At 43.9% G+C, this 26,978-nt stretch overlaps 1 protein-coding gene across 2 annotated transcripts in view; it reads right to left on the bottom strand.

Moving 5' to 3' along the window:
• Positions 1-26,978, bottom strand: part of LOC101102503 (voltage-dependent R-type calcium channel subunit alpha-1E) — a 342,192-nt gene that overhangs the window by 235,766 nt on the left and 79,448 nt on the right. For both annotated transcript variants that reach the window (XM_042229161.2, XM_042229165.2), the window contains 3 exons: positions 3,161-3,264; positions 1,887-2,039; positions 142-323 (listed from right to left, as the gene is read on the bottom strand). In XM_042229161.2, coding sequence (XP_042085095.2) covers positions 142-323; positions 1,887-2,039; positions 3,161-3,264 — 439 coding nt within the window. The remainder of the gene's footprint in view (positions 1-141; positions 324-1,886; positions 2,040-3,160; positions 3,265-26,978) is intronic.

Below are 26,978 nucleotides of genomic sequence, written 5' to 3'. Positions count from 1 at the left end.
GTTGAGTCCACACACACACATGCACACTCCCATACACATTTCCAATCTTCCCTTTCCCCCGGCTAACCAACCCCAACCAAGCCAGGAGCCTGATTCCATGATCCTTCCCTTCTGCTCGGGCCCCTCGCCAGCTCTACTCACATTGTACAGCACGGTGGTCCACCCTTCCATGGTGATGCACTGGAAGACAGTCAGCACAGCGAAAAGGATGTTATCAAACTGGGTGATCCCATCATTGGGGCCGATCCAGTCCCGGCATTCATAACCAGCTGGGCAGCCCTGCACGCCACATGGGTGAGGTGGGTCAAATCCTTCTAGAATACCTGCAGACACATTTGGAGGGTGGGGGATAAACCATGCAATGCTTCGCATGAGCTGAAAATAACCCCAGGAGACCACAAGCATGCATTTCTATCTCCCACAAGAGGGTTTATCCTCTTTGTCTCCAGCTCCTACCCATCTCTGGCATCACTACACCTCACAGCTCACAAACTGTAGCATGTTCAACCCAGTGTTTCCCAAGCTGCTCTGGAAACGAAGCCTCCTCCACATATCCCCCCACCCCCACTTTCTGCAGGTCACATCTTCTACCATCTCCTGAGCCCCACAGGAATTTACAGGATTGGTATCACCCAGAAAGGTTTGAGCTGAAGGCAAAATCTTAACTGATTTTCTATCTTTAGACTCCAGGATAGCCCCTCAGTTGTTTCTGGGTTCCCTGGGAGCAATTATAAACTACAGTCCCTTTCGTGGGTCTTAACTCCTTGTTTTTTTGTTTTTTTTTTTTTTTGCCCAAATTCCTCATTTGGAATAAGACAAAAATTAAAACAAATCCAACATGGACAGTGTCCTTTAAAGATTCTTTTCATAAAACCATCATGCCTAATTGGGCTCATTCAACCTCTCCCCATCATCCTTCCTCCTAAAGCACTCTACTCAACTTGAACAAACAAGATACAGAGACAAGAATGTAAGATCTTGTCAGTCAGTTCAGTCGCTCAGTCGTGTCCGACTCTTTGCGACCTCATGAATTGCAGCACGCCAGGCCTCCCTGTCCATCACCAGCTCCCGGAGTTCACTCAAACTCATGTCCATCGAGTCGGTGATGCCATCCAGCCATCTCATCCTCTGTCATCCCCTTCTCCCCCTGCCTCCAATCCCTCCCAGCATCAGAGTCTTTTCCAATGAGTCAACTCTTCACATCAGGTGGCCAAAGTATTGGGGTTTCAGCTTTAGCATCAGTCCTTCCAATGAACACCCAGGACTGATCTCCTTTAGGATGGACTGGTTGGACCTCCTTGCAGTCCAAGGGACTCTCAAGAGTCTTTTCCAATACCACAGTTCAAAAGCATCAATTCTTCGGCAGTACACCTCAGTCATTTAACCACTGCCAAGTCATGCTCAGAACTTCCTCAGTTCTTCCACACTATGCATGGATGACAGCAGAAGAGGGGAATGTCATGAGCTTGAGCATGGAGGGAAAACATTCCCAAGATCTGAAGGGCCCCAGTTCTGACTTCAGACTCCTGAGGTCTTTCTGGCTGTGGGCCAAAGGGTCCCCTGTACAAAGGGTAATTTTTCAGGCAAATGGTTTTTGACATGCCTTCTGATAGCCTTCTACCGAGGAATGGGGCAGCTGAGACCTTCTATTTGAAACAGACTATAAACCTAAGAGGTTATTTGCTTTGCAATATCAGTGTGCAATGGGGATCTTTAGGCTGGTTGTACCTCATAAAGCTGATGACTAGGAAGCCTCTGCTTCTAATTCTAGGGTTGGGATAGGACATACTTTGTTTTCCAATTAGTCTCCAAATGCCCTGAAATTACCCCCATGACCATAGGAGAGAGGAAGGGAAGAAGGAGAAGCCAGCAAATAGCGACCCTACCTGAATTATTCATGAAGCAGGCTCGGTGCAACTTTCCACTGTAGAACTCCAAGCCAATGATAGCAAACATCAGGATGGCAAAGAAGAGCAGAAGGCCAATCTGCAGGAGAGGCACCATGGCCTTCATGATGGACTTCAACACAATCTGTAGGCCTGGAAGGAAAGAAAGAGAATGATGAACAGAGCCCTCACTTGGCAGCCCCTGACAGGGCAGGCTGTATACCCTCTCCTAGGAGAAAGGGCCAAGTCTTTGAGGGAAAAGGACCACTGGCCCTGAGATGAGAAAATGATTCACAAGGGGATAACCAAGACACATCAAGCCAAAGGCTGCCATCACATCCTCCCCTGAGGAATCAACCCCTTGCTCCTCTTCACTTATTCCCTGATCACTCACATGCCTATTACCCTTCCCTTATTCATTTCACTCACATTGTCTTCTGGATTCTTCTTACAGATGAAACCTACTAGAATGTGTTTCTTTCCCAAAGGGAATTAGGCCTTGTCTTACTAGGTTGTAAGTCTGGAAGAACAAGGACAAAGTTCACCTTCCCCATGACTCTTATCTCAGACCCAGCTCTCCCATTCATTGTCCTAGAAGCACAATTACTACAACCACTATTCATAAAATACTGTATCCTTGGACCCAAAACTTGCACTTCTAGGATTCTAGTCTAAGAAAATAATCAGAGATCTGAATAATATTTAAGACAAAAGACATTGTTACCATGCTATTTCTATTTAGGAAAAAAGAGAAAGAAAGAAAAAAGCTGGAAATAACCTAAATGAATAGTAACGTAGAAAGGACTACCCAAGTCATGGATGGTATAAGAAAGAATATAAGACAGATTTCAAAGTCATATTTTTGAAGAATTATTAGTGTCAGGAAAATCAAATGTGCATGATGGGATCCAAAATCAAAAATACAGTATGATCCCACATACATTAAAATGCACAAGAAAAAAAATGAATGAAAAAATATGCTAAAATGTTAACAAAATTGATTTCTGAGTGACAGGATAATGGGTACTCTTCATTTTCAATTTTGTATTGTTTCCTTTCCACATTTTCTGTAAAGATCTTTCATTATCTTTTAAATGCGAAAAAATTTGCTAAATTTTAAAATGGAAGATAATGCCAGATTGCTGCAGGTCCTCTATTTATTACTGCAGGGGCTTCCTCTCTGGGGAAATTACTTCTTGCTTATCCCTGGATCTGGTTGAGGACACAACAGTAAAGCTCTTAGCAGAAGAGGAAGAGGAAAGATGGATGCTCACTAGGTATCCCCGACACGAGCTTCAGGGGCCTCAGGACACGCACGGCCCGGAGGGTCCTCAGGTCCACATGGGTGTTGAAGTGGGTTCCCGCAGTAGCCAGGATGCTGCAGATGGAGACACAGAGGGTCAAGGTTACCACAGTTCGGCTTTCTCCCCAGCTCAACGGTGGGTGGGGGCGGGGGAAGCCGGGTTAGAGAAGGATCAGCCTGGAAAGCACACAGAGCTGATGCCAGCTGCGTGTGGGCGCACCTGAGCTTGGGTGAATCACCAGTGATTCCAAGCGAGATTAAATTTAGTCGCATCAGGGTTTCACTTTGCAAAGGAGGAAAACTGATCATCACATTGGAATCTTAGTTTCAAGTCATTAGTAAAACATGAGGTCCCCAGCATCTGTCTCATTCCTGCCCCAAAACCATGTTCCCAACCCTCCTCTGACTCTTACCAATTACCTTCCCCTCTTTCCAGACCCTGATGCTGGGACAGATTGAAGGCAAAAGGAGAAGGGGGTGGCACAGGATGAGATGGTTAGATAGCATCACCGACTCAATGAACATGAATTTGAGCAAACTCTGGGAGATAGGGGAGGACAGAGGAGCCTGGCGTGCTGCAGTCCACGGGGCTGCAAAGAGTCGGACACGACTTCGCAACTGAATAACAGCAACTTTCCAATCTATCAAAGCCCTCACATTTTTTCTTTAAAATTTTCTTAGATTTCTCTGTTTCCTATCTCCTTCAGGAAATTTTTCTGGATTAACTGCAGTAAAGAAGTAACTCATTCTTCTTTACCTTGACACTTAGAATTTTTACCAAACAAAATCAATCATACTGGTGTTTATACTTAGGGAATAGCATCACTGGTCCCCATAGAGTATTTTTATAATTGCCCCCAAATCACTGCCTGAGCTGGATTTGGTTTCTTCGTTTCCACTTTTCTACTTCCACAGCCATATGCAGAAACAGACACACACAAAACAAAAATCCATAACAATCCTATTAGATTGTGTACACCAAGTACCTTGTCTTGAGGAGACAATTTATTTCATATAATCCCATGACATTGCAGGCGCTTTGGAGAGACAAAGACACTTCAGTATTTATGACAGACACAGCAGAAGACTAAGAATCAGAAGAACTGGGATTCAGTCCTGACTCATGCACTTGAGAGCTGGGTGCCCTGAGGCCAGTCAATCTCTATGAGGCTCACTACCCTCATGTACAAACTGGGGGAGTACCATGGCCTACTTACAAAAATAAATGGCACTGAATATTATGAGTGTTCTCTAAACTAAGAATCTTCCCTGGTGGCTCAGACAGTAAAAGTGTCTGCCTACAATGCAGGAGACCTGGGTTCAATCCCTGGGTTGGGAAGATCCCCTGGAGAAGGAAATGGCACCCCACTCCAGTACTCTATCCTGGAAAATCCCATGGACGGAGAAGCCTGGTAGGCTACAATCCATGGGGTCACAAAGAGTCGGACACGACTGAGCAACTTCACTTTTCACTTTCATGCTTTGGAGAAGGAAATGGCAACCCACTCCAGTGTTCTTGCCTGGAGAGTCCCAGAGATGGCGGAGCCTGGTGGGCTGCCATCTATGGGGTCGCACAGAGTCGGACACGACTGAAGTGACTTGGCAGCAGCAGTCAGTGTTCCTTGTATGCTGCTGCTGCTGCTAAGTTGCTTCAGTCCTGTCCGACTCTGTACGACCCCATAGATGGCAGCCCACCAGGCTCCCCTGTCCTTGGGACTCTCCAGGCAAGAACACGGGAGTGGGTTGCCATTTCCTTCTCCAATGCAAGAAAGTGAAAGGTGAGAGCGAAGTCGCTCAGTCGTGTCTGACTCTTCACGACCCCTTGGACTGTAGCCTCCTCCGTCCATGGGATTTTCCAGGCAAGAGTACTGGAGTGGGGTGCCATTGCCTTCTCCTTGTATAGGATAGTTCTTTTTCTTCCTTACAACTTCCAGGACAATTTCAGCTATATGGAACTACTGGGGAATGAGTCATTCAGAAAACTGACTTTCCTATACAGTAAAAGGGTGGCAAGAATGGTTTATTTCATTTAATTATTTTCGGTGGAATCTCTCCAAAATATTTCAAGGACTGAAGAAGATACCTTGAAGTTCCTTTAATATGTGAACAAAAGGCTTATGTTGTATTACCTTGAGAATGCACAAATGAGATCAACAGGCACAAATTACACAGATCCAGATTATAATCACGAGTAGTAACTTTGAAACAAGCAGTGCTAGCCAACAAGTGGGCTGCTTTATGTGGTAATGACTTCCTAACATTAAAAGTATTCAAGGACAGAGCAGAAGAAGCCTCTTAATGAAGGAAAGAGGGTTCCAACATTGGGTTGAAGGTTATTTAAATAGCCAATAGAGATTTCTTTTAAGATTCTATAACTATGTTGATTCAATCTCAAAATAAGAACTAGAAAGAAAGCTTAGTCTTGAAAGCATCTTAGGAGCTAGGCAAGCTTCACACATTTTCTCTGTCTTTTCCAACCCAAACTTCCATCAGCTTATCTGAAAATAAGGAGCTTTTGATTCTATCTTCCAAAGCAAAAGAGAGATACTAAGCAGGGGATTAATGCAATTTCTAATAAGTAGGAAAAAAAAAAAAACTAGAGAGAGAATAAGGAGAAACATGGAAAATAGAACTGAAAATCAGGACAGAAGTTTTTAAAAAAAATGAAAGGAGAGAAAGAGAAGCTTCAGGGATAGGTATAGTTACAGAGAATCAGAACCCCATGAAAATGGGGTCAATGCTCCCCTGATCCTGCTCACAGGGAAAGCCCACTGTGCTCACAGGGAAAGCCCACTGTACTCTCAGTCTCTGGAGGGGCACACATGGAGGCTGCTTTCCCTCTGGTTTGCTGTCTTACAAACACAGTGAGTAATCTGCCCCATTCAGAAACTAGGATTCTGTTTCCTAGGATACCCAGATACACACGAGATGCCCTTTCACATCATAAGAAAGGCCACTGAAAATGAATGTCTCCTCCCCAACTCTGAGGTGAACAAGGGACATGTTGGAACATGGAGGTAGGAAATCAAGGACACTCTTAAAAGGCAAGAAGGCACAGGTATAGAAAGGAAGAAAAAGTGGCAGAGGGAAAGGAGAATGGGAGGATGGGGGTGGTGAGCAGTCGAGGAACACGTGGAGGTGAAAGCAAGAAAGGCGATGAGAAGAAATAAGAGCTGGTGGAGAAGCAGCCATCAGAGAAACAGGGATGATGACGTAGGAAAGGGGAGAAAAGTAAAGCTAACATCAAAGGGAGAAGCAGCCAGCCATGAGACATGTCTAGGCCCTCTTTACCGAGTGCAGCCCTTGGCTGAACCAAGCTCTCCCCAGGCCTCCAAAACCCTTCATTCTTCAGGCAAGGTCGGTCACCTGTGGACCTGTGCCCCCCTGGCCCTTGAAACTTTCTTCTCTTTCATCCAGTGCAGGAGGGCTTTCAACTGAACCTCTGGCTGATGCACGTTTGCCACTGGCTTTCTCCCAGTATTCAAACCATCCTTGAGGGCAGGGAGCACAATCTGGGTCCCCCATCCATCTGTTAGAAACAACAGCGATGGGCTCCAGAAGATAACTAAGGAAAAGGGCCCTATTCTGAACTCCCACAAAATTCTGTCCCCACCACTGCCACTGTCCTTACCACATCCTAGAGGAAGCCTCTTTTTTCCTCACCTGCCACCTCTCTGAGATCCAGAATACCTCAGCTGGAGACACTGTCTTCCTCATCTCAACATGTCCAACACCCAGCCCAGGGTCTAGCAAGGAAAACGTGCTCAATAAATGCTCAAGGAATTGAACTGCACTGAGGAAATCAATAATCGTGTTAAAACTGAGATCAAATGAACAGAAATACCACAGAAACCCTAGAAGTTATCAATGCAGAGATCAGAGCCAGTTTGCTACACAAACCTGTGCCTGTTTGAGCATACAGGAGGGCACTGGAAATCTGTCCTCAAGCATTTTAAAGTCTAATGACAAGCTTCCAATGTACTGCTAAGACGCCTTGCTCTTAAACAGACCCCACAGGACAGGATCGGCCCGGCCCTCAGTGGGAGAGTCAGAGATGGAGGACACCAAGGAGGAAGACTCAAAATTCAAAGACCTGTCTTTTAGCAAAACCCAAGTTCTGAAGGTTATTCAGCTCAACTCTGAGCCTCATCCAGAGGAGGCCTACGTGAGAGGCTCCAGGAAATTTGAACCATAGGAAAAACGTCCTGGCCCTCAGTCTAGCGGAAGGAGACCCACAGAAATGTACTGACTATAATTCGCCGCAGAGAGTGTCGTGACACAGGTGTTTATAAAGCACCATGAGAACAGGTAACTGCGGTGACCAATACAGAGCTTACCATCTGTGAGCACTTTCCAATATGTTATCTCATTAAATCCTCCAAAATATCCTGATGTTACTATCCACTCCATTTCACAGGGGAGGCAACTGAGGCTCAAAGAAAATTAAATTGCTAATAAAAGGCAAGACCAGGCATTAAAGTCAGTTCTCTTGTGAGATCAAAACCAATCGTTTTCCCTCTCTGCCATTATGCCGGCAGAATCTTCTGGGTCCCTGGCAGCTCCACTGTTCCGTAGTCCAGTGCTTTGCTAAAAATACCAAGGTCACAGAGTTTGGTCCCCAAACAAGCCAGAGAACTTGGCTTCCTTCAGTCCAAGGCCACACACTGCTAACTCCCACAGGCTTGACTGCATCACTGTCAGGATCAGCAGGGTATGAGGCTCCTTGAGCCCTAGGTGGTGACCGCTGCAGCAGGTAAACAAACACACAGGACGGGACAGGTGCTTCACAAGGTCAGAGCGAGGCCCCTGAGGAAGAGGATTCCAGTTCCAAATTAATAAACGCTAAGCTCTCCACCGTCCCAAGAGGCATAGGTGCGCGCTCTTCAGGAGCAGAGACTGTGTTCTTCACTTCTTTTGTCACCATCAGCACAGAACCTGGTGGGGAGCTCTGGACACAGAGGGGGTCTTAATTACTGCTTGATCTCCAAGGCCGAGGACAGTCAGTGAGCTGACAAACCCCTGACAGCATCAGCACAGACACTGTGCTCGACATGCTATGAATGTGCCAAAACTGTTTCCTGATGAATGTCAGGGCTCAGCCCTTCCTCGAACATTTTCACTTGTAGGTGTCAGCAGGTAAGAAGAGAGTGGAGGCTGATATGACCCTGAGGGTGTGGTCTGACCTTCACCCAGTGGCACAGCGCAGCAGATGATGGAATGATGCTCTGGACAATTACAACTAAAGGCCCCTTCCCAAGTCATCACCGGAAGATTTCTGCAACCCTGCCTTCCTTGTAGCCATGGGATCTGGGATCTGTCTCAGTCTCCTGGTCAATCCAAGTCCAGCATTCTCTTTGCACATGCGTATTTCACTGTACCCTCCCTGGTGGCTCCGAGGGTAAAAAGTCTGCCTGCAATGAGGGAGACATGGGTTCTGTCCCTGGGTAGAAAAAAACCCCTAGATAAGGGAATGGCAACCCACTCCAGTATTCTTGCCTGGAGAATCCCATGGACAAAGGAGCCTGGAGGGCTGGAGGGCTACAGTCCATAGGGTTACAAAGAGTCAGACACAACTGAGTGACTGATATCTTCACGTTCACTCTCCCATGGCCAAAAGTGCCCCAAGTGAAGTGAAAGTTGCTCAGTTGTGTCCAACTCTTTGTGACCCCATGGACTATACAGTCCCTGGAATTCTCCAGGCCAGAATACTGGAGTGGGTAGCCTTTCCCTTCTCCAGTGGATCTTCCTGACCCAGGAATCAAACCAGGGTCTCCTGTATTGCAGGCAGATGAAAATGCCCCCAAAACACTGTGCAAATATTACACTAAAAATGACTCGCTGCTTCTCTAAAATTCAAATTTAGGTAGGCATCTCATGTACCTCTCTACTTCAGTGGTGGCGTGAAATGACCAAGTGTGGAGCCTCCTTCTCCAGGTTTGCCTCATCCCTAAACAAACATTCAAGCTCTCTTCTGAGAAGAAACACAAGTGCCAGAGTGTTAGCACCAGGCAGAGAATTCACTCCTGAGCTCCAGAAATCACTGGTTTGGGCTCTGACCATATAAGTCCCAAGGGAGAACTTTATTAGTATTTGAAAGCCAAGTTGTTCACATGTAGGTGAAAAGACTGATGAATAGTAGCAAAAGGGATTCGGTATTTATCCAGCCCGTATTAAGGGGAGACCAGGAAGAAGCCATTGGAGAAGGAAATGGCAACCCACTCCAGTGTTCTTGCCTGGAGAATCCCAGGGATGGGGGAAGCCTGGTGGGCTGCCGTCTATGGGGTCGCACAGAGTCGGACACAACTGAAGCGACTTAGCAGCAGCACCACCGCCAGGAGGAGGCCAGAAGGCACAGATTTCAAGTTGGATTCCAACCCAGAGTTGAGTCAGGATATCATTTCCTTGGGAACTCAATAGAAATGAGTTGCTTTGTTCACTTAAAAGTGTTCCCTGGGGGGTTGGCTCCTTCCTCTCTTTTTACTATTTTACCTCCAATGGGGCATCAAAGTCCACCCTACCCTTTCTCTTCTACATCTCTTGGATTTACCTTTTACTCTCCAGGCTCCCTCTTGCCTAGACTGACTTTCTCATGCCATCTCTCCCCTGCCGCAATAATAAGACCCAGACTTCAGGGCCCAGATGAAATCCTGCCCATCCTTGGAAAAGGTCCACCATCAAAAGAGACTTGAACTAGGATTCTGAGAAAATTGAGCACATCCTCTCCAGTCATACTCGCTGGTTTTAAATAACATTTCTCTCACTCACACCAGCTGTCTGGCCTTAAACAATTGTATCTCTGAGCTTTGGCTTCCTTATCTGTAAAATGGGGCCAGTGCCTCTCTAAGAAGGTTGATCTTTAAAAGAGGTTGCTTGTAGTTCTTCACACAGTGCTGATTTACCACGTAGGGTTCCTGGTTGTAAGCAACAGAAACAAATGTTAGCTTTCTTAAGCAAACAAATCCCAAACAAGTATACTGAGAAGATATCAGGACTTCACAGAATTGAAGGACTATTGGAAGATCAGGGTGGGAAAACAGAGAAGCAGAAATCTTTGTGTAGTTGGCTGAATAATGCTTCCCAAAGACAACCAGGTCTTGAGATCCAACCAGTCCATTCTGAAGATCAACCCTGGGATTTCTTTGGAAGGAATGACACTAAAGCTGAAACTCCAGTACTCTGGCCACCTCACGCGAAGAGTTGACTCATTGGAAAAGACTTTGATGCTGGGAGGGATTGGGGGCAGGAGGAGAAGGGGACGACAGAGGATGAGATGGCTGGATGGCATCACTGACTCGGTGGACGTGAATCTGAGTGAACTCTGGGAGTTGGTGATGGACAGGGAGGCCTGGCGTGCTGCGATTCATGGGGTCGCAAAGAGTCGGACACGACTGAGTGACTGACCTGAACTGAATACCTGAAAGCTGTGAATGTTAGTATTACCTGATATGACAAAATGGTTTTGCAGATGTGATTAAAGGATTTGAAGATGGGGAGATTATTCTGGATTATCTAAGTAGACCCTAAAAGCAATCATAAGTGCCCTTGAAAGGAGGGAGGCACAGGAAGACTTGACTAGAAAGAAGGCAATACGCTGAGTGAAGCCAGATGGAAAAAGGGCCTACCGGTCAAAGAGCACAGGAAATGCAGTTCTAGAAGCTCAAAAGGACAAAGAAATGGATTTTCTCCAGCTTATGATGGGAGCACAGTCCTGCTGATACCATGATTTTGGCCCAGATGATGGAGCCAATCCATGATTTTGGATCTCTGACCTCTGGAACTACGATTTCTGACCTCTGGAAGAAGAAAATTAATGTTTTTTTAAAGCCACTAATTTTGTAGTAATTTGTTACAGCAGCAATAGGAAACTAATGCACTGGGCAAAGATCTGAGAGTCCAGGACATCTGATTCCTAGGCCACTGTGGATATTCCTAGCAATACATTAATATCTGCCAGTGAAAAATAATGTCATAAAGTTGCTAGCTTAAAAGCCATGTGGAAAAAAGCAAGTGGTTGAGCTTAAGTCACATGTCCCCTTACACTTTATCTGGCTGTGCAGGGACAGTCCTCCACCACATTCAGGGTGAGAAAGAACCCTAGAAAGAGTACATACAATAAAATATTCTCCCAAAAGGGAGATGAGGGACCATGGGGGAAGCTGGATATAGGATAACTAAAAAAAATTATAATGTCTACTACAGCCTGCTCATAGAATGTATTTAATAGGTGGTATGGAGGAAGAAGAGAAGAAATCTGTTTTCTTACCTATAAAATGAGATGGTCAGACAGAGAACCCTCTTGGACCCTTCTTGCTCTAAAACTCTATGAATCAAAGCCACCCACAAGGTGATATACCCCTGCAGTTCACACCAATCTCCCCTTTCTCTGACCATCCAGAAGCCTGCACAACATTTAACACTTAATTGCATACCATTCTTGCATCTTAGAACAAAAGTCTGACCATGAATGATAATGAGCTGGATCCTTAAAATTCAGTTCAAAGCCAGCTCCTTGATGGCAGGAACTGCCTTTCATGTTGCCATCTACTACCGTCCTTACCCTAACAATATGCAAGAGTGGTACCCAAGAGACACCCTAGACTCAGGGATGAAGTGAAAGTGCAAGTCACTCAGTTGTGGCCAGCTCTTTGCGACCCCATGGACTCTACAGTCCATGGAATTCTCTAGGCCAGAATACTGAAGTAGGTTGCCATTTCCTTCTCCAGGGGATCTTCCCAACCCAGGGATCAAACCCATCGCAGGTGGATTCTTTACCAGCTGAGCTACCTGGGAAGCCCAGAGTCAAGGATAAATGATTCAGGGATGAATTTTTCTTTTTTTTTTTTTTAAATCATTTATCATAGTTTGTTTTTTTTTTTTTTTTTAAACTCAGGGATAAATGAGTACAAATACATCCCCATTGGGACAGACTGGCTGGACTTGCCCATGGAGCTGTGAATGAGTCCACAGACACTCGTATGTGTAACTGGACATCCATTTAACCACATGTGCACATAATGATGATTTATGAAAATCTACTGAATTATACCCAATGCTTGGCTCTCCATTACTTTTAAATAAATTACTGAAAGGTGTGATTTGATCTGGGAATCGATTTCTAAACATTTTATTTTTTCAAAAACAAAAAGTCAATGTATATTAAATTACTCACATAGAGACAGGTCTCCCCTCTCCAAAATTCAACTTGATCAAAATATATTTGAGGGAGAAGAGTGAGGTTGGGAAAGAGAAAACAGGTGTCAGGCTCAGCCTAGTTCCCAGACATTGCAAGCTGTCTCTTCATCCTCCCCAGCCCTTATGCTGGGACCCCTTGATCCCATTTAGGCTTAGCTCCACCCCAGAGCCCAGAACCCATCTACAATCTACTGACATGTATTGAGTGTATACTGGCATTACAAAGAAGGACAGGATAAAGATGGTGGTTGTCTTCGTGAAACTTAATGAAAGAGATAGGTACTAAATAAATCACAATTATGGGAAGGAAAGGAAAAAAGACTTTCCTGCGGAAATGGCATAAGAGCTCAGAGGTGAAGTATGAGTAGGTCAGAGGAAGCAATGGGGGGAGAACACCCAGATACAGGAAAAGGCACGTGCAGAAGGCCTAGGGGAAAAAAGGAGATTGTTACACTTGAAAAGCCCAAACAAGGGCTGTTATGGCTGGAACCTAGAGGTCTGGGGAAGAATGGACAGTGGAGAGGCTGCAGAGAAGGGAAAAAATATCAAATAAAGAAGATTTTATATGGGCTTCCCAGCGGCTCAGCGGCAAAGAATCCACCTACAATGCAGGAGATATGGGTTCAGTCCCTGGGTTGGGAAGATCCCCTGGAAGATGAAACAGCAACCCACTCTAGTATTCTGGCCTGGGAAATCCCATGGACAGAGGAGCCTGGTGGGGTCCGTGGGGTCACAAAGAGTCAGACACAACTTAGTGACTAAACCACCACCAAATAAGACTTTCTAGGCTATTAAATGTTTGGACCAAGCCTGTCAGTGCTCAAAAGTTCCAAGTTTACATTTGGTGGTGGGACATCAGGTTACCCACACTGCTACTCTGAGCTCCAGAGAATTTGATTTAACCACTGATTCCTCGCCTTCTCCCCAGCCCCAGCTACTGTAATGGAGTGTCTACCTCGGTCTCTGTACCTGCATTAATGCTACCTTCTAGCCCCAGAGGCTTTCCTGGTGGCTCAGATAATAAAGAATCCACGTGCAATGCAGGACCCCCAGGTTCTATCCCTGGGTCAGGAAGAAGCCCCAGAGGCCCTTCCCAGGCAACAGCCACTATGTGTCTCCCTTGTAATAATCTCCCCAGATAACAGAGATATCCTTAGATATCCTCTGTTCATGCCAACTGGAGAGGCCAGGCCCCTCTCCTGCCCTAGAGCGTATACAGAGAGTAGTCTAAGCAAATTATCCACTGTCCTGAGTAGCAACTGGTTCAGGAATGGGTGCGGGAGGGAACTCAGGTCTTCAGTGTAGGGAAAACATGCTGTGGGGCTTCATCTGACCCAAGTTCTTAGAACAGAAGTAAAAGCGTAAACAGCAATGAGTTTCAAATCTTTTATGCCACAGCCTACAGTCGGAAATACATTTTACATCACAAACCAGGAGGCATATACATTATATAATTGTATAATGCTTCATAAAATAATACTTATCCTTTCTATGTGTAATACACTCATATTTTCTCTTCCATTCTTCCTTTCTCCCTTTTGTTTAATGCTGATTACAATCAACTATCTTGCTTTCATGAAACGCTAAATAGCGTTTGGCACACAGTTTGAGAAATCCAGATGTAGAGACCAGCCAATACACACGCTCCTTCTCTTTAAGGAGAGGACAAGGTGGACCAACGTGAGCTGCTGCTTTAGTGCCTTCATTCTTGGTGTTTTCCCAGAACAATGAAACAGTGTGCCTTGAAAGGCTTAGTGCTTTCCAAGAACTGCAGACACAGCATTCTAGAAGAAACCTTGCTCCTTCCGATGGTCCCTGAAGTAGCACGAGCATCTTGCTGTCCCCAGGAATGGCAGTCATAAAGAGCTCACATACATATGCTAACCATAAAATCATCGTGAGGCAGCCATTTTTTTTTTTAATTTGGTTGTTCATTCGGGTTGTTTTTTACTTAGGTCAGAGTGGAGCATGGATTTTCTTCTAAGTCTGCAGATAATAAATCATACCCTAAAGCCCTAACATTTCTTAGGAGAATGGGAAGAAGAGCAAGGTCAAGTAGCTTCTTAGCAGTAGAGAAGGAGGAACAAGTAGCTCCAGCAGGGAACAAGTAGTTCTGTATTTAATAAAAAGAAGACAACCCTTTCTGGATTTTAAAATAGGATTTCTAATTAAGTTTCATAAGAATCTTAGTAGATATGGAGGAGTCCGAAAATATGACTTCTGATGAACAATAAAATCATAGCCTAAAAATCCTCTTTCCTTTCCCACCAAATAAAGTTCAATGATCAAACCATGTCACACCAAGGAGATGATGGTGTATTGACATTTGAGATCAGATGTCTCAGGAAGTATGCTTTAGGATCAGGTCAGTTCAGTCACTCAGTCATGTCTGACTCTTTGCACTCCCAGGGACTGCAGCACGCTAGGCTTCCCTGTCCATCACCAGCTCCCAAAGCTTCCTCAAACTCATGTCCATCAAATTGGTGATGCCATCCAACCATCTCATCCTCTGTCATCCCCTTCTCTTCCTGCCTTCACTCTTTCCCAGCATCCGGGTCTTTTCTAATGAGTCAGTTCTTCACATCAGGTGGTCAAATACTGGAGCTTCAGCTTTAGCAACAGTCCTTCCAATGAACATTCAGGACTTATTTCCTTTAGGATTGACTGGTTGAATCTCCCTGTGGTTCGAGGGACTCTCAAAAGTCTTCTCCAACACCACAATTCAAAAGCATCGATTCTTCAGTACTTAGCCTTATGACTACTGGAAAAACCACAGCTTTGACTATATAGACCTCCGTCAGCAAAGCAATGTCTCTGCTTTTTAATATGCTGTCTAGGTTTGTCATAGCTTTTCTTCCAAGGAGCAAGCGTCTTTTAATTTCATGGCTACAGTCACCATCTACAGTGATTTTGGAGCCCAAGAAAATAAAGTCTGTCACTGTTTCCATCTTTTCCCTATCTATTTGCCATGAAGTGATGGGACCAGATGCCATGATCTTAGTTTTCTGAATGTTGAGTTTTAAGCCAGCTTTGTCACTCATCTCTTTTACTTTTATCAAAAAGCTCTTTAGTTCCTCTTAGCTTTCTGCTATAAGGGTGGTATCATCTTCATATCTGAGGTTATTGATATTTTCCTGTCAATCCTGATTTCAGCTTGAGCTCCATCCAGCCCAGCACTTCACATGATGTACTCTGCATATAAGGTAAATAAGCAGGGTGACAATATACAGCCTTGATGGATTCCTTCCCCAATTTGGAACCAGTCCATTGCTCCATGTCTGGTTTTAAATGTTGCTTCTTGACCTGCATATAGATTTCTCAGGAGGCAGGTAATGTGGTCTGGTATTCCCATCTCTTTAAGAATTGTCCACAGTTCGCTGTGATCCACACAGTCAAAAGCACTGGTCATAGCAAATACCCTATTCCAACAATGCAAGAAATGACCCTCATAGTCATCACCAGATGGCCAATACCAAAATCAGACTGATTATATTCTTTGCAGCCAAAGATGGAGAAACTCTATACAGTCAGCAAAAACAAAAGTAGGTGCTCCTAGTCTATGGATCAGATCATGAATTTCTTATTGCAAAATTCAGACTTAAATTGAAGAAAGTAGGGAAAACCACCAGATTATTAAGATATAACCTAAACCAAATCCTATGTTATTATCCAATGGAAGTGACAAATAGATTCAAGGGATTAGATCTGACAGAGAGAGTGCCTGAAGAACTACGGTCAGAGGTTCATAATATTGTACAGGAGGTGGTGATTAAAACTCTCCCCAAGAAAAAGAAATTCAAAGAGGCAAAATGGTTGTCTGAGGAGGCCTTAAAAACAGCTGAGAAAAGAAGAGAAGTAAGAGGCAATGGAGAAAAAGATATATCCGTCTAAATGCAGTATTCCAAAGAAGAGCACGGAGAGACAAGAAAGCCTTTCTAAGTGATCAATGCAAAGAAATAGAGGAAAACAATAGACTGGGAAAGACCAAAGATCCCTTCAAGAAAATTAGAGATACCAAGGGAACATTTCATGCAAAGATGGGCACCATAAAGGACAGAAACAGTATGGACCTAACAGAAGCAGAAGATATTAAGAAGAGCAAGAATTCACAGAACTATACAAAAAAGATCTTAATGACCCAGACTACATTGCAGGATGCTGAGCAACATTCCTGGCCTCTACCCACTAGATACTTGTAGCATCCCCTACTCTATCCCCTCTCCTCAAGTTATGACAATTACGAATGTCTCTAAACATCAGCAAATGTCTTCTGAAGGCACCCCTACCTCAGTAGGGTAGTTGAGAACCAGTATCGTAAGAGAAACTCTCAGCTAAGCAATAGCCTGGCCAAAGACAATGCATGTGCTTCACAACTAATCTCCATCCACTCTGGGAGAAGCACACACAGCCCCTCTCAGGCAGAAATGAACAGTCTCCCAGGATGACCTTTAGCCACTGTCATGATTTTGAGGGACCTCCAGCAGTGAGGAAAATTCCCTTCTGCTTTCTTCTTAAAACATCTTCAGTGCTTAGTTGCTCAGCCATGTCTGACTCTTTGAAACCCCATGGACTGCAGCGCACCAGGCTCCTCTGTCCATGGGGATTCTCCAGGCAAGAATACTGGAGTGGGTTGCCCTGCCCTCCTCCAGGAGATCTTCCCAACCAGGGATTAAACCCATGTCTCCCGCACTGCAGGTGGATTCTTTACTGTCTGAGTCACCAGGGAAGCACAAAAACATCTCTGAGGTGATGCATAAAACTTACCCCCTGTGGTGTCTCCAAAGGAAGCCTTAATCCAAAAGAGAAATTTCCCCGAATGACGCAAGATGAAGAACACAGTAATGTACAAAGGAGAGTTTCATTTCCTTAACCTTACAGTAGTGGAAACAAAGGTCAAGTTTCTACCAACAGTCCCAGGTTTCTTTCTTTTTTGTAAGAAAGTCCCTGATTTTAACTCAGACACAGCAAGGAGATATGCCAAGCGACAGGCAGCATCTCTATGATTGTCATTTAGGACTAGGTGATGACAATGATGATAAAAGAAAACTGCCTCAGTTCTGTTTCATAGCTTACACAGTCCTGCTCCATAGCAATACCATTATGTCCTATGTTATAAGTGTGAGAATTAAGGCTCACAGAGAGAAACTGGCTAGCCCAAGGTCACTAAGGTAGTATTGTGAATGGTCAAATTGAGACTCAAACCCAGAAATTTAGATTCCAAATTTGGAGAGCTTTCAGTAGCTACAAAAAATAAGGGCTTATCACTAGAAATAGATCCCAAAGGCACATATATTTGACAAATGTCTTCTCTTGGATGACCACAGAGCTGCCTCTCTGCAGAGCCTTATGGTGTCCTGTGATTGCACCATCATATGAATGTTACCAAAACTGTGCTTCAGAGAGCTGGCAAAGGAGGAGAATTGCTGGAGAGGGAAATCCCACATTATAAGAACTCACTAACATAAATACATGTTCTTTGAGTTGTTTGGCTAGTAGTGGCGAGGGATTTCTGTGGATATACCACCTACACACTTTCTCTCACCAGGTCTCCCGTAGGACCGGGAATAAGCATCTATGAGATGGTTAGCCAGAGAGAGCCCAGCTGAGGAACAGAACCGAGCTCATTATCCACACAGGGGCCAAGCCTCTAATGTTGGCCTCAGCAGAAGAATGCACTAGCAAACTCCAGTGCTGGGTTACAGATGCCAGCTGTAAAATCTAGCACTCTCCATACAGAGTGGCTGCCTGTGGTCTGAATGCCTTTCCTTCAACACCATCGCTCTGTACCTGTCATTGTTTTCAGAAACAACAATGTTCTTATGTGACATTGCTGGTAGGCTGACAGGGACAGGGAGGCTACTGAGATGTTTAGACTCAGGGCCAGAGTTTGGATGAACTCTTCCGAAGCAGCTATGAAATAAAATATAAGACATAGAACAAAAGGCTGTCCTCATCCGTGTTTGCTCCCACAAAACAAAGCTGGCTCCAGTGAGAGAGAAGAAAGTTGATTCCACTGATGTAAGAGGAAGGAGGAATTCTATTGGAGATGGCACCCTGTTCTTGCCGTTCCTGAGTCCCAACTCTTCCTAATGGTTCTGCAGCGTGGTGGTCCTGTGAGATACTTTTTTTTGAAAAGTCTCTCCTTGCTTACAGCAGTCCAAGTTTGATTTCTGCCACTCACAATGACCCACCCACCTATTCTGTCCAGATTCATACCATCTGGATAAGAAACCAAAGTGAAGAACTTGACATAACTGGCATGGTGAGACAAGAGCCAAGTCATCTATAGGAGAAACAAGGAAAAACTCAGAAACATATCCCTGGCATGAGGTTCCATATAGCAATGCACAGTTGCTTTCTTGAATGTCACAGTTGCTTTCTTGAATGTCACCTTAGCAGGTGGCTTAATCCCTAAGATACCGAAACTCTGCTCTCTCCCCAGCTTTGAAAAGACTGAAAAATTATTCACATTCATGATCCTGGAAAGACTCAAAAGCCTCTTCTCAAGACATCAAACGCTGATGAGTACAGGTTAACCCCAGGTAGAGGGCTGGCTGAAGGATCCTTCAAAGTAGGAGGAAAAGTAAAGCCTAAGTAATAAAACTCTACTTTCTCATAGAGTGTTGGGGTAAGGAGCTTTTTTTTGTTGTTTTTTGGATGTCCGGGAAGTATTTGGCTGAAAGAATCTGAATTCATAAAATATTCTCAAATCAATGACTCTTTCAGACAAAGCATGGATCCATAAATTTTAGGAAAAAAATATATATTTGTCCATTGTTCCACTTTTCTAGTTCTGCCTACAATGGGTAAGAGACGACTTTGTATGACAGGCACAGGCTTTCTGTCTTCTAGGATGACAAGTATTAAAAACAAAAACCTAGATAATTTCCTGTACTTGCATGGAAGACAAACCTACAATTATAGTGCATGATGAAGAGGCAGCCATAAAGTTATTCTAAAATATCAACTGTCTGTAGAGCACCAAATGAACTAAGCTATTTGTCAGAGGAAACAAAATGCTTTTTACTTTTTAGAATCATTAAACCAAAATTCATTCCAGTACTTCTGAGTCATATCACATCCCATACCACCTATTTGGAATACAATAAAATACAAGCAATTTTAATAATTAAAAAGAAGTGTGCTTATATACAGGAACTCTTTTAATTGTTACCCAAATCTATTTGATAGGGTATGTAAGCACAAACAGTATAAGTGGTTTTAATTGCACTTTCATTGTGAATAAATAAAATGCTGAGTTGTTAGAGGAATCAAGAGGTTGCTCTCCTAGCTGAAGAACTAAGTGGCATGGGCATTTTCTCAGAAAGGAATTTAAAAGAGCACCTTTTTCTATTTATAAGGAACAGTGGAGTGTGTTCATTAATAATGGAGTCTAGACGAAGGAACTGCTGCCCCCTGTACACGTGCTGACACCCAGGGTCCAAATTTAACTCGATGGCAATGCTCTTTCTTTTCAGCTCTGAAGTTATTTTTACCTTGCCAGCTATGCAAATTAGCTCATGGCCGCCAAGCATGAAAGAAACCAGGCTGAGACTGGTTAATATTTTATGAAAAATGAAAATACTGTAAATCACCATTCCTGGCACTGAGGTTCACACACTCCATCACTGACCTTATGAAGACAGACCCATGAAAATTTTCTGTGCTACTCTAGCAACTAAAATGGCAAGGAGTGAGACAATTTACAGAAGAAGAAACAGAATGTTTAATGATTATAGGCAAACGTTCCATGGCATTAGAGTCAAATTCCAATTAAAACAACATGATAGCCTGTTCCACCTATCAAACTGCCACCACTTTCAGAAAGACAGTAAATTGGCTCAACCACTTTGAAAAGCTCATGAACGATGCATACAGAAGGACATCAACAATGTTCTGTCTTTGATCCAGTGGTTTTAGGAAATTATTTCAAGTACACGCTCCAAACTGAGGGCAAAATTTTACCTATAATATTCATTGAAGCACTTTTTATGATAATAAAATATTTAAAAATCACCCACAATTAAATAAAAATTTTAAAAATTAATTAGAAAACTTAAAAATGGTCAAAAGAAGTGAACAGACACTTCACCAAATGGAGATGTGGATGGAAAATAAGCCCGAGAAAAGATGCACTAGGGAAATGCCAATTAAAACCACAATAGTTATTGCTACACACCTATTAGAAGGCTAAAATAGAGCAAAACAAAACAATAAAAAGCCTGACAGTAGCAAAAGCTGGTAAGAATGTGGAGCAACTGGAACTCTTGTATACTGCTTTGGGACTATAGCTGTTCTATAAAAAAGTTTGGCAACTGCTTAGAGATAAATATACACTTGCTATATAACCCAGCAATGAACAGTTACTTATCACAGTCAGATTCATAACTGCCCAAACTGGAAACATTACAAATGTCCCTCAATTGGTAAATAAATAAATTGTGATATATTCATACAATTGAACAGTAGGCGAATAATAAAAAGGAATAAACTCTTAGCATATCCAACAACATGGATAAATCTCAAAAGTATTATGCTAAATACAAGAACCAAGAGTGAAAGGCAACATACTAAATGATTCCGCTTATAATATAAGCGGAAAGTTTTGCCTTTGGAAAGGCAAAACTATAAGGACACAACAGAGCAGTAATTGTTATGAGCTGGGGATGGGGAGAGAGGATTGACTATAAACAGGCTTAAGGGAAATTTTGGAGAAAAACAAATATTCTATATCTTGATTGTGGTAGTGGTTAGCTGACCACATACATTTGTCAAAACACACAGAACTGTCCACCTAAAAAGGATGGATTTTACTATATGTAAATTATACCTCAGTAAACCTGACTTCAAAACATCTCAGATTCTTTAGTGGCTTTTTTTTTTAATTGTGGTAAAACATACCACAAATCCTAAAAGATGATGTTAAAGTGCTGCATTCAATATACCAGCAAATTTAGAGATCTCAGCAGTGGCCACAGGACTGGAAAAGGTCAGTGTTCATTCCAATCTCAAAGAAGGGCAATGCCAAAGAATGTTCTAACTACTGTACAATTGCATTCATTCCACATGCTAGCAAAGTAATGCTCAAAATCCTTCAAGCTACGCTTCAATAGCACATGAACCAAGAACTTTCAGATATACAAGCTGGATTTAGAAAAGGCAGAGAAACCAGAGATCAAATTGCCAACATCCACTGGATCATAGAAAAAGCAAGATAATTCCAGAAAAACATCTACTTCTGCTTCACTGACTATGCTAAAGCCTTTGACTGTGTGGATCACAACAAACTGTGGAAAATTCTAAGAGACGGGAATACCAGACCATTGTACCTGACTCCTGAGAAACCTGTATGCAGGACAAAAAGCAACAGCTAGAACCAAATATGGAATAATAGACTGGTTCCAAATTGGGAAAGGAGTACATTAAGGCAGCATATTGTCATCCTGCTTATTTAACTTATATGCAGAGTATATCATGTAAAATGCCAGGCTGGATGAAGCTCAAGCTGGAATCAAGATTGCCAGCAGAAATATCAATGACCTCAGAAATGCAGATGACACCACCCTTATGGCAGAAAGTGAAGAGGAATTAAAGAGCCTCTCGATGAAGGTAAAAGAGGAGAGTGAAAAAGCTGACTTAAAACTCAAGATTCAAAATATTAAGATCATGGCATCTGTTCCCATCACTTCGTGGCAAATAGATGGGGAAAAGATGGAAGCAGTGACAGACTTTATTTTATTGGGCTCCAAAATTACTGCAGATGGTGACTGTAGCCATGAAATTAAAAGGTGCTTGCTCCTAAGAAGAAATGCTATGACCAACCTAGACAGCAGAGACATTACTTTGCCAACAAAGGTCCATCTAGTCAAAGCTGTGTTTTTTCCAGTAGTCATGTACAACTGTGAGAGTTGGACCATAAAGAAGGCTGAGCACCAAAGAATTAATGCTTTTAAAATTGTGGTGCTGGAAAAGACTCTTGAGAGTCCCTTGGACAGCAAGGAGATCCAACCAGTCAATCCTAAAGGAACTCAACCCTGAATATTCACTGGAAAGACTGACGCTGAAGCCCCAATACTTTGGCCACCTGATGTGAAGAACTGACTCATTAGAAAAGACCCTGATGCTGGGAAAGATTGAAGGATAACAGAGGACGAGATGGTTGGATGGCGTCACTGACTCGATGGACATGAGTTTGAGCAAACTCCAGGAGACAGTGAAGGATGGGGAAGCCTGGCATATGGCAGTCCACGTGGTCACTGAGAGTCGGACACAATGGAGTAAGTGAACAGCAAAACATACATAATGTGAAATTTATCATCTTAACCATTTTTAAGTGCACAATTCTGTGCCAACAAGTACATTCACACTGCTGTGCAACCATCAGCACCACCCACCCTCATAACTCTTTTCATAAACCTGAAACTGGGCCCATTAGACACCAAGTCCCCAGTCCCTCTTTCCCTCAACCCCTGCTACCACAATTCTTATTTCTATTTCTACAAAATTGACTACTCTAGATACCTCAAATAAGTGAAATCACAATTTGTCCTTTTGTGCCTGGCTTATTTCATTCAGCACAATGTCTTCAAGGTTTGTCTGTTTTGTGGCATGTATTAGGATTTTCTTTCTTTTTAAGGCTGAATAATATTCCATTGTAGGTCTATGCCACATTTTGTTTATCCATTCATCTGTCAATGGACACCTGGATTGCTTCCACTGTTTGGCAATTATAAATAATGCTGCTATGAACATTGGGGTACAAATACCTGTTAAGTTCCTTCTTCCAATTATTGTGGGTATATACCCATAAGCGGAACTGCTGAATAATAAAGTAATGTTATGCTTAGTTTTTGAGGAACCACCATACCATTTTCCATAGTTGAGTATAGTTCACTCAATGAAATAGCAGACTTTAAAATGCTATTTCTAACAGAAACAGACTCACAGAATTTGAGAACAAACTTAAGATTGCTGGAAGGAAAGAACAGTCAGGGAGTTTGAGATGGGGACATGTACATACTGACATATTTAAAATGGACAACCAGTAAGGACCTACTGTACATCACAGGGAGCTCTGCTCAATGTTATGCGGCAGCCTGGATGGGAGGGGAGTTTGGGGGAGAACAGATACATGTATAAGAATGGTTGAGTCCCTTCACTGTTCACCTGAAACTATTACAAACATTGTTAATCAGCTAAACCCTAATACAAAAATAAAAGTTTTTAAAAAGAACGGAGAAAACTAGTAGAGATATTATCCTCAAATTGATTGACTGGTGGTGGTGTTCAGTAGCTAAGTCATGTCCCACACTTTGTAATCTCATGGTCTGTAGCCTACCAGGCTCCTCTGTCCACAGAATTTCCCAGGCAAGAATACTGGAGTGGGTTGCCATTTTCTTCTCCAGGGGATCTTCCTGGAGGATTGAATCCGGCAGGAGGATTCTTTACCACTGAGCCACCAGGGAAGCCCAGGAGATTTATTTCTGTTTCAAGGGCTTTGCTGGTCCTTTGGTTTGGGACTCTTCAGTCCGCAGTCTCATGTGACCACTTTCTTTTCATCATCCAGGTGTCAACTCAAGTGTCACCTCTTTTGTCTTTCTCTAGATATTGTCTTCTAGTGATTCCCGTAGCGTTGTCTCCATTAGTATCTTTCTTTCTCTCTATCCTCGCTGCCAATGTGCTCATCATTTCCCCCATCACGACACAGTGGTCTCTCTGCCTTCCTATCCCCTTCTCCCACAATGTTATCTCCAGACCACCGCTAGAATGACCTTTCTAAAACTCAAGTCTAATAGGCATCTTCCCCTTTTAAATCCTCCAATACCTCCACATGGACTTTCAAATATCACCATGATGTAAAGCTTAGCCTGCTCCCACACCTCCCCCATGCCATCCTCCAATCACCTGAACTAATTATGGTTTCTACAGGTGTTCAGGTGCTCACACATCAGTGCCTCTGAGTGTACTTTGCCTTATCTGAATATAACCTGCTCCTCCAAAACATTTCCCTCAACACTTTGTTTAGCATGAACTTCCTTTAGGCCGTCTTCCCAAATCACCTTTTCCCCCATCTTCTCTCTAATAATTCATCGTTCTTATCTGTCTTCCTTATTGAACCGAGTTCTCTAAGGGCAAGGCCTAAGGGAACATTGTTTCCATACAATATGGAATAAAGTATGTCAGTCTCTTTGGGCTGCTTTGACGTAATACCACAGACTGGGTGGCTCTAAGAACAGAAATTTATTTTTCTCAGTTCTGCAGGCTGGGAAGTCCAAGATCAAGGTGGCAGTTAATTTGGTATCCAGTGAAACATGCTTCCTCGTTTATAGACTGCCATCTTCTGTGCTGTGTCCCCACATGGAGGAAGGGGACAAGAAAGCTTTCTGGGGCCTCGTAATAGGATACTAATCCCATTAGCTAATCACCTGCAAAGGCCCACTTCCAAACATCATCACCTTTGAAATTAGGCTTCAGTATATGAATTGGGGGGTGGGGGGGGGGATGAACGTTCAGCCTATGACACGGCACTTAGCGTTCAGTAAGTTCTTCACAGGGGCCTTCCCAGATGACTCAGTGGTAAAGAATCTGCGTGCCAGTGCGGGAGACACAGGAGATACGGATCCCTGGGCCAGGAAGATCCCTTGGAGGAGGGAACTGCAACCCACTCCCGTATTCTTACCTGGAAAATTTCATGGACAGAGGAGCCTGGCGGGCGACAGCCCATGGAGTTGCAAAGAGTCAGACACGACTTAGCAACTGAGCACAAGTTCTCCATAAAGGTATGTTGTAGGGAATAGAATTAGATCAACCTCAGGCTGGAAAAGATCTTGGAAAACATCAAGCCCAAACTCTAAGCCACTATATATGTTCCTGGGCTAGGATCACCCGAGCCTCTGTTTGGACCCTGACAGAGAAGGGCAGCAATGATCTTCCAAGGCAGCCCATCCCTGTCCTTGAGCTTATGCAAAGGAACCCCCTCTTATTGGAGCTGCAAGACTGTCCTTCAAGTGTTCAGAGATAAGCACTCCTGGAATTAACCTCTTCTCCAATAACACCCTTATTTCTTCTCTCATGTCCCTGCAACTTTTTTTGAAGGCTAAACCCTAGTTATTCTGGACAATTTTACCGGAACCACTCCTTTTTTTGCCACTTTAAAGGGAGTGCGCATTTCAAAAACCAGGACTGAGGGTAAAAGTGGGACCAGTCTGAACCTTGTTTGGGACCTTAAATTCTGGTTACAGCAGGCCTTAGTTAGCTCCGCAGCCTCCTCTCCTGAGACTGGGGAGCCAAGGGTGGTTCTTGAATAGGGAGACCATGTGAGCAAAGCTAGTCTTTGGAAGGGTTGTGCAGCAGGACTTGAGACAGCAGCCTGAGTGAGCAGGGATGTCTGGGCAGGGGAGCAAGGGAGAGCTCTACCCCCCTACCACGGGAGGTATAGAGGCTCTGACTTTGGTGACAGTAACCAGGGTGAAAAGGAAGTTCCTTATCTCCATCTTCTCAGAATACTCAGCGTGCCGACAAGATGCGTCTGTTCCACATAGTTGTCAGGAAAAGGACTGTTAAAATGCCCAGAACTGTCAAAAAGAATGGAGGCAGCCACTGCATGGCCAAGGGTGACCCCAGGAAGATTAGAGGTGCTGGTGTCACCTTCCAGAGGGGAAAACGAGGGCTCTACAGAAAAATCAGGAGGTGCTCTTGGGCCAAATACAGAGGCTCCCCGGCCATATCTCTCAACTGACCCCACCACACTTGCCATCTGCTCTCTCAACAACCATGTCATTGGAGAAGCCTGTATGACATCATCAAAGAAAGCCCTGCTGAAGGCAGATGGGCTGGATTTCAGCAACCAGGGTCACAACCAGGGAGGAGAGTGGTGGGAATGCCAATCCCAATTCCCCCTGAGCTGACCCCACACACCCTCCAGCCCTCGCCAGAGCCCCTGCTCCCAGAGCTGAAGAGGGGCGCCCACAGCTCCCAACCTTATGTCATGCGAGGCTTTTACTTACTGATCTCACCATCTCTGAGATATTTAAAAGAACAGCCATGGGGGTGGGGGTGGCAGGACTGAAAACTGTGTGTGAACTGTGAGAAAGGCTGTGAATGAGCAAATTATCTCTGCTTCTCCCTCCAAACTCTCATTTTACACCTCTTGGTAGCGGCAGTGATGCTGCAGGCATTCTGGTCTCCATCCTAGCAATTAGAGACCTGAGCTTGTCTGGACTGGAAGCTTCAGCATCTTGTTTCCTCAATATGATGACCACAGAGCCTCCCCACCCCACCCCACCCTGACTTCTGCCCACCAGCTCCACAGTGTGGCCTGGGGTCATGCACCCTCCAAGCATATGTCTTATGGGAAATGGATCTGAACTTCAAGGTGACTCCTCTTTGGAGGAGAAGGTCCTGATACTATTATAAGAAGAAGTGCATTCAAAAGACCAGTGCCCACAACGTTTCTCTGGGGATGAGCCATCCAAGGGAGACAAACCGTCCACTCCACCCACACTCACCCCTTCTCTGTCCCTTCTGGCAGTTCAAATCTGCTGTGATTGTGGAGAAAGCCTGACTTTTTTTTTTTTTCTTTTTTGCCTCCTATTTCT

Source organism: Ovis aries, chromosome 12 (genome assembly GCF_016772045.2).
Source record: "Ovis aries strain OAR_USU_Benz2616 breed Rambouillet chromosome 12, ARS-UI_Ramb_v3.0, whole genome shotgun sequence".
Classification (NCBI taxonomy): Eukaryota; Metazoa; Chordata; class Mammalia; order Artiodactyla; family Bovidae; genus Ovis; species Ovis aries.
Note: the sequence above shows the minus strand (reverse complement) of the source record. Positions and strands in the feature narration are given on the sequence as shown.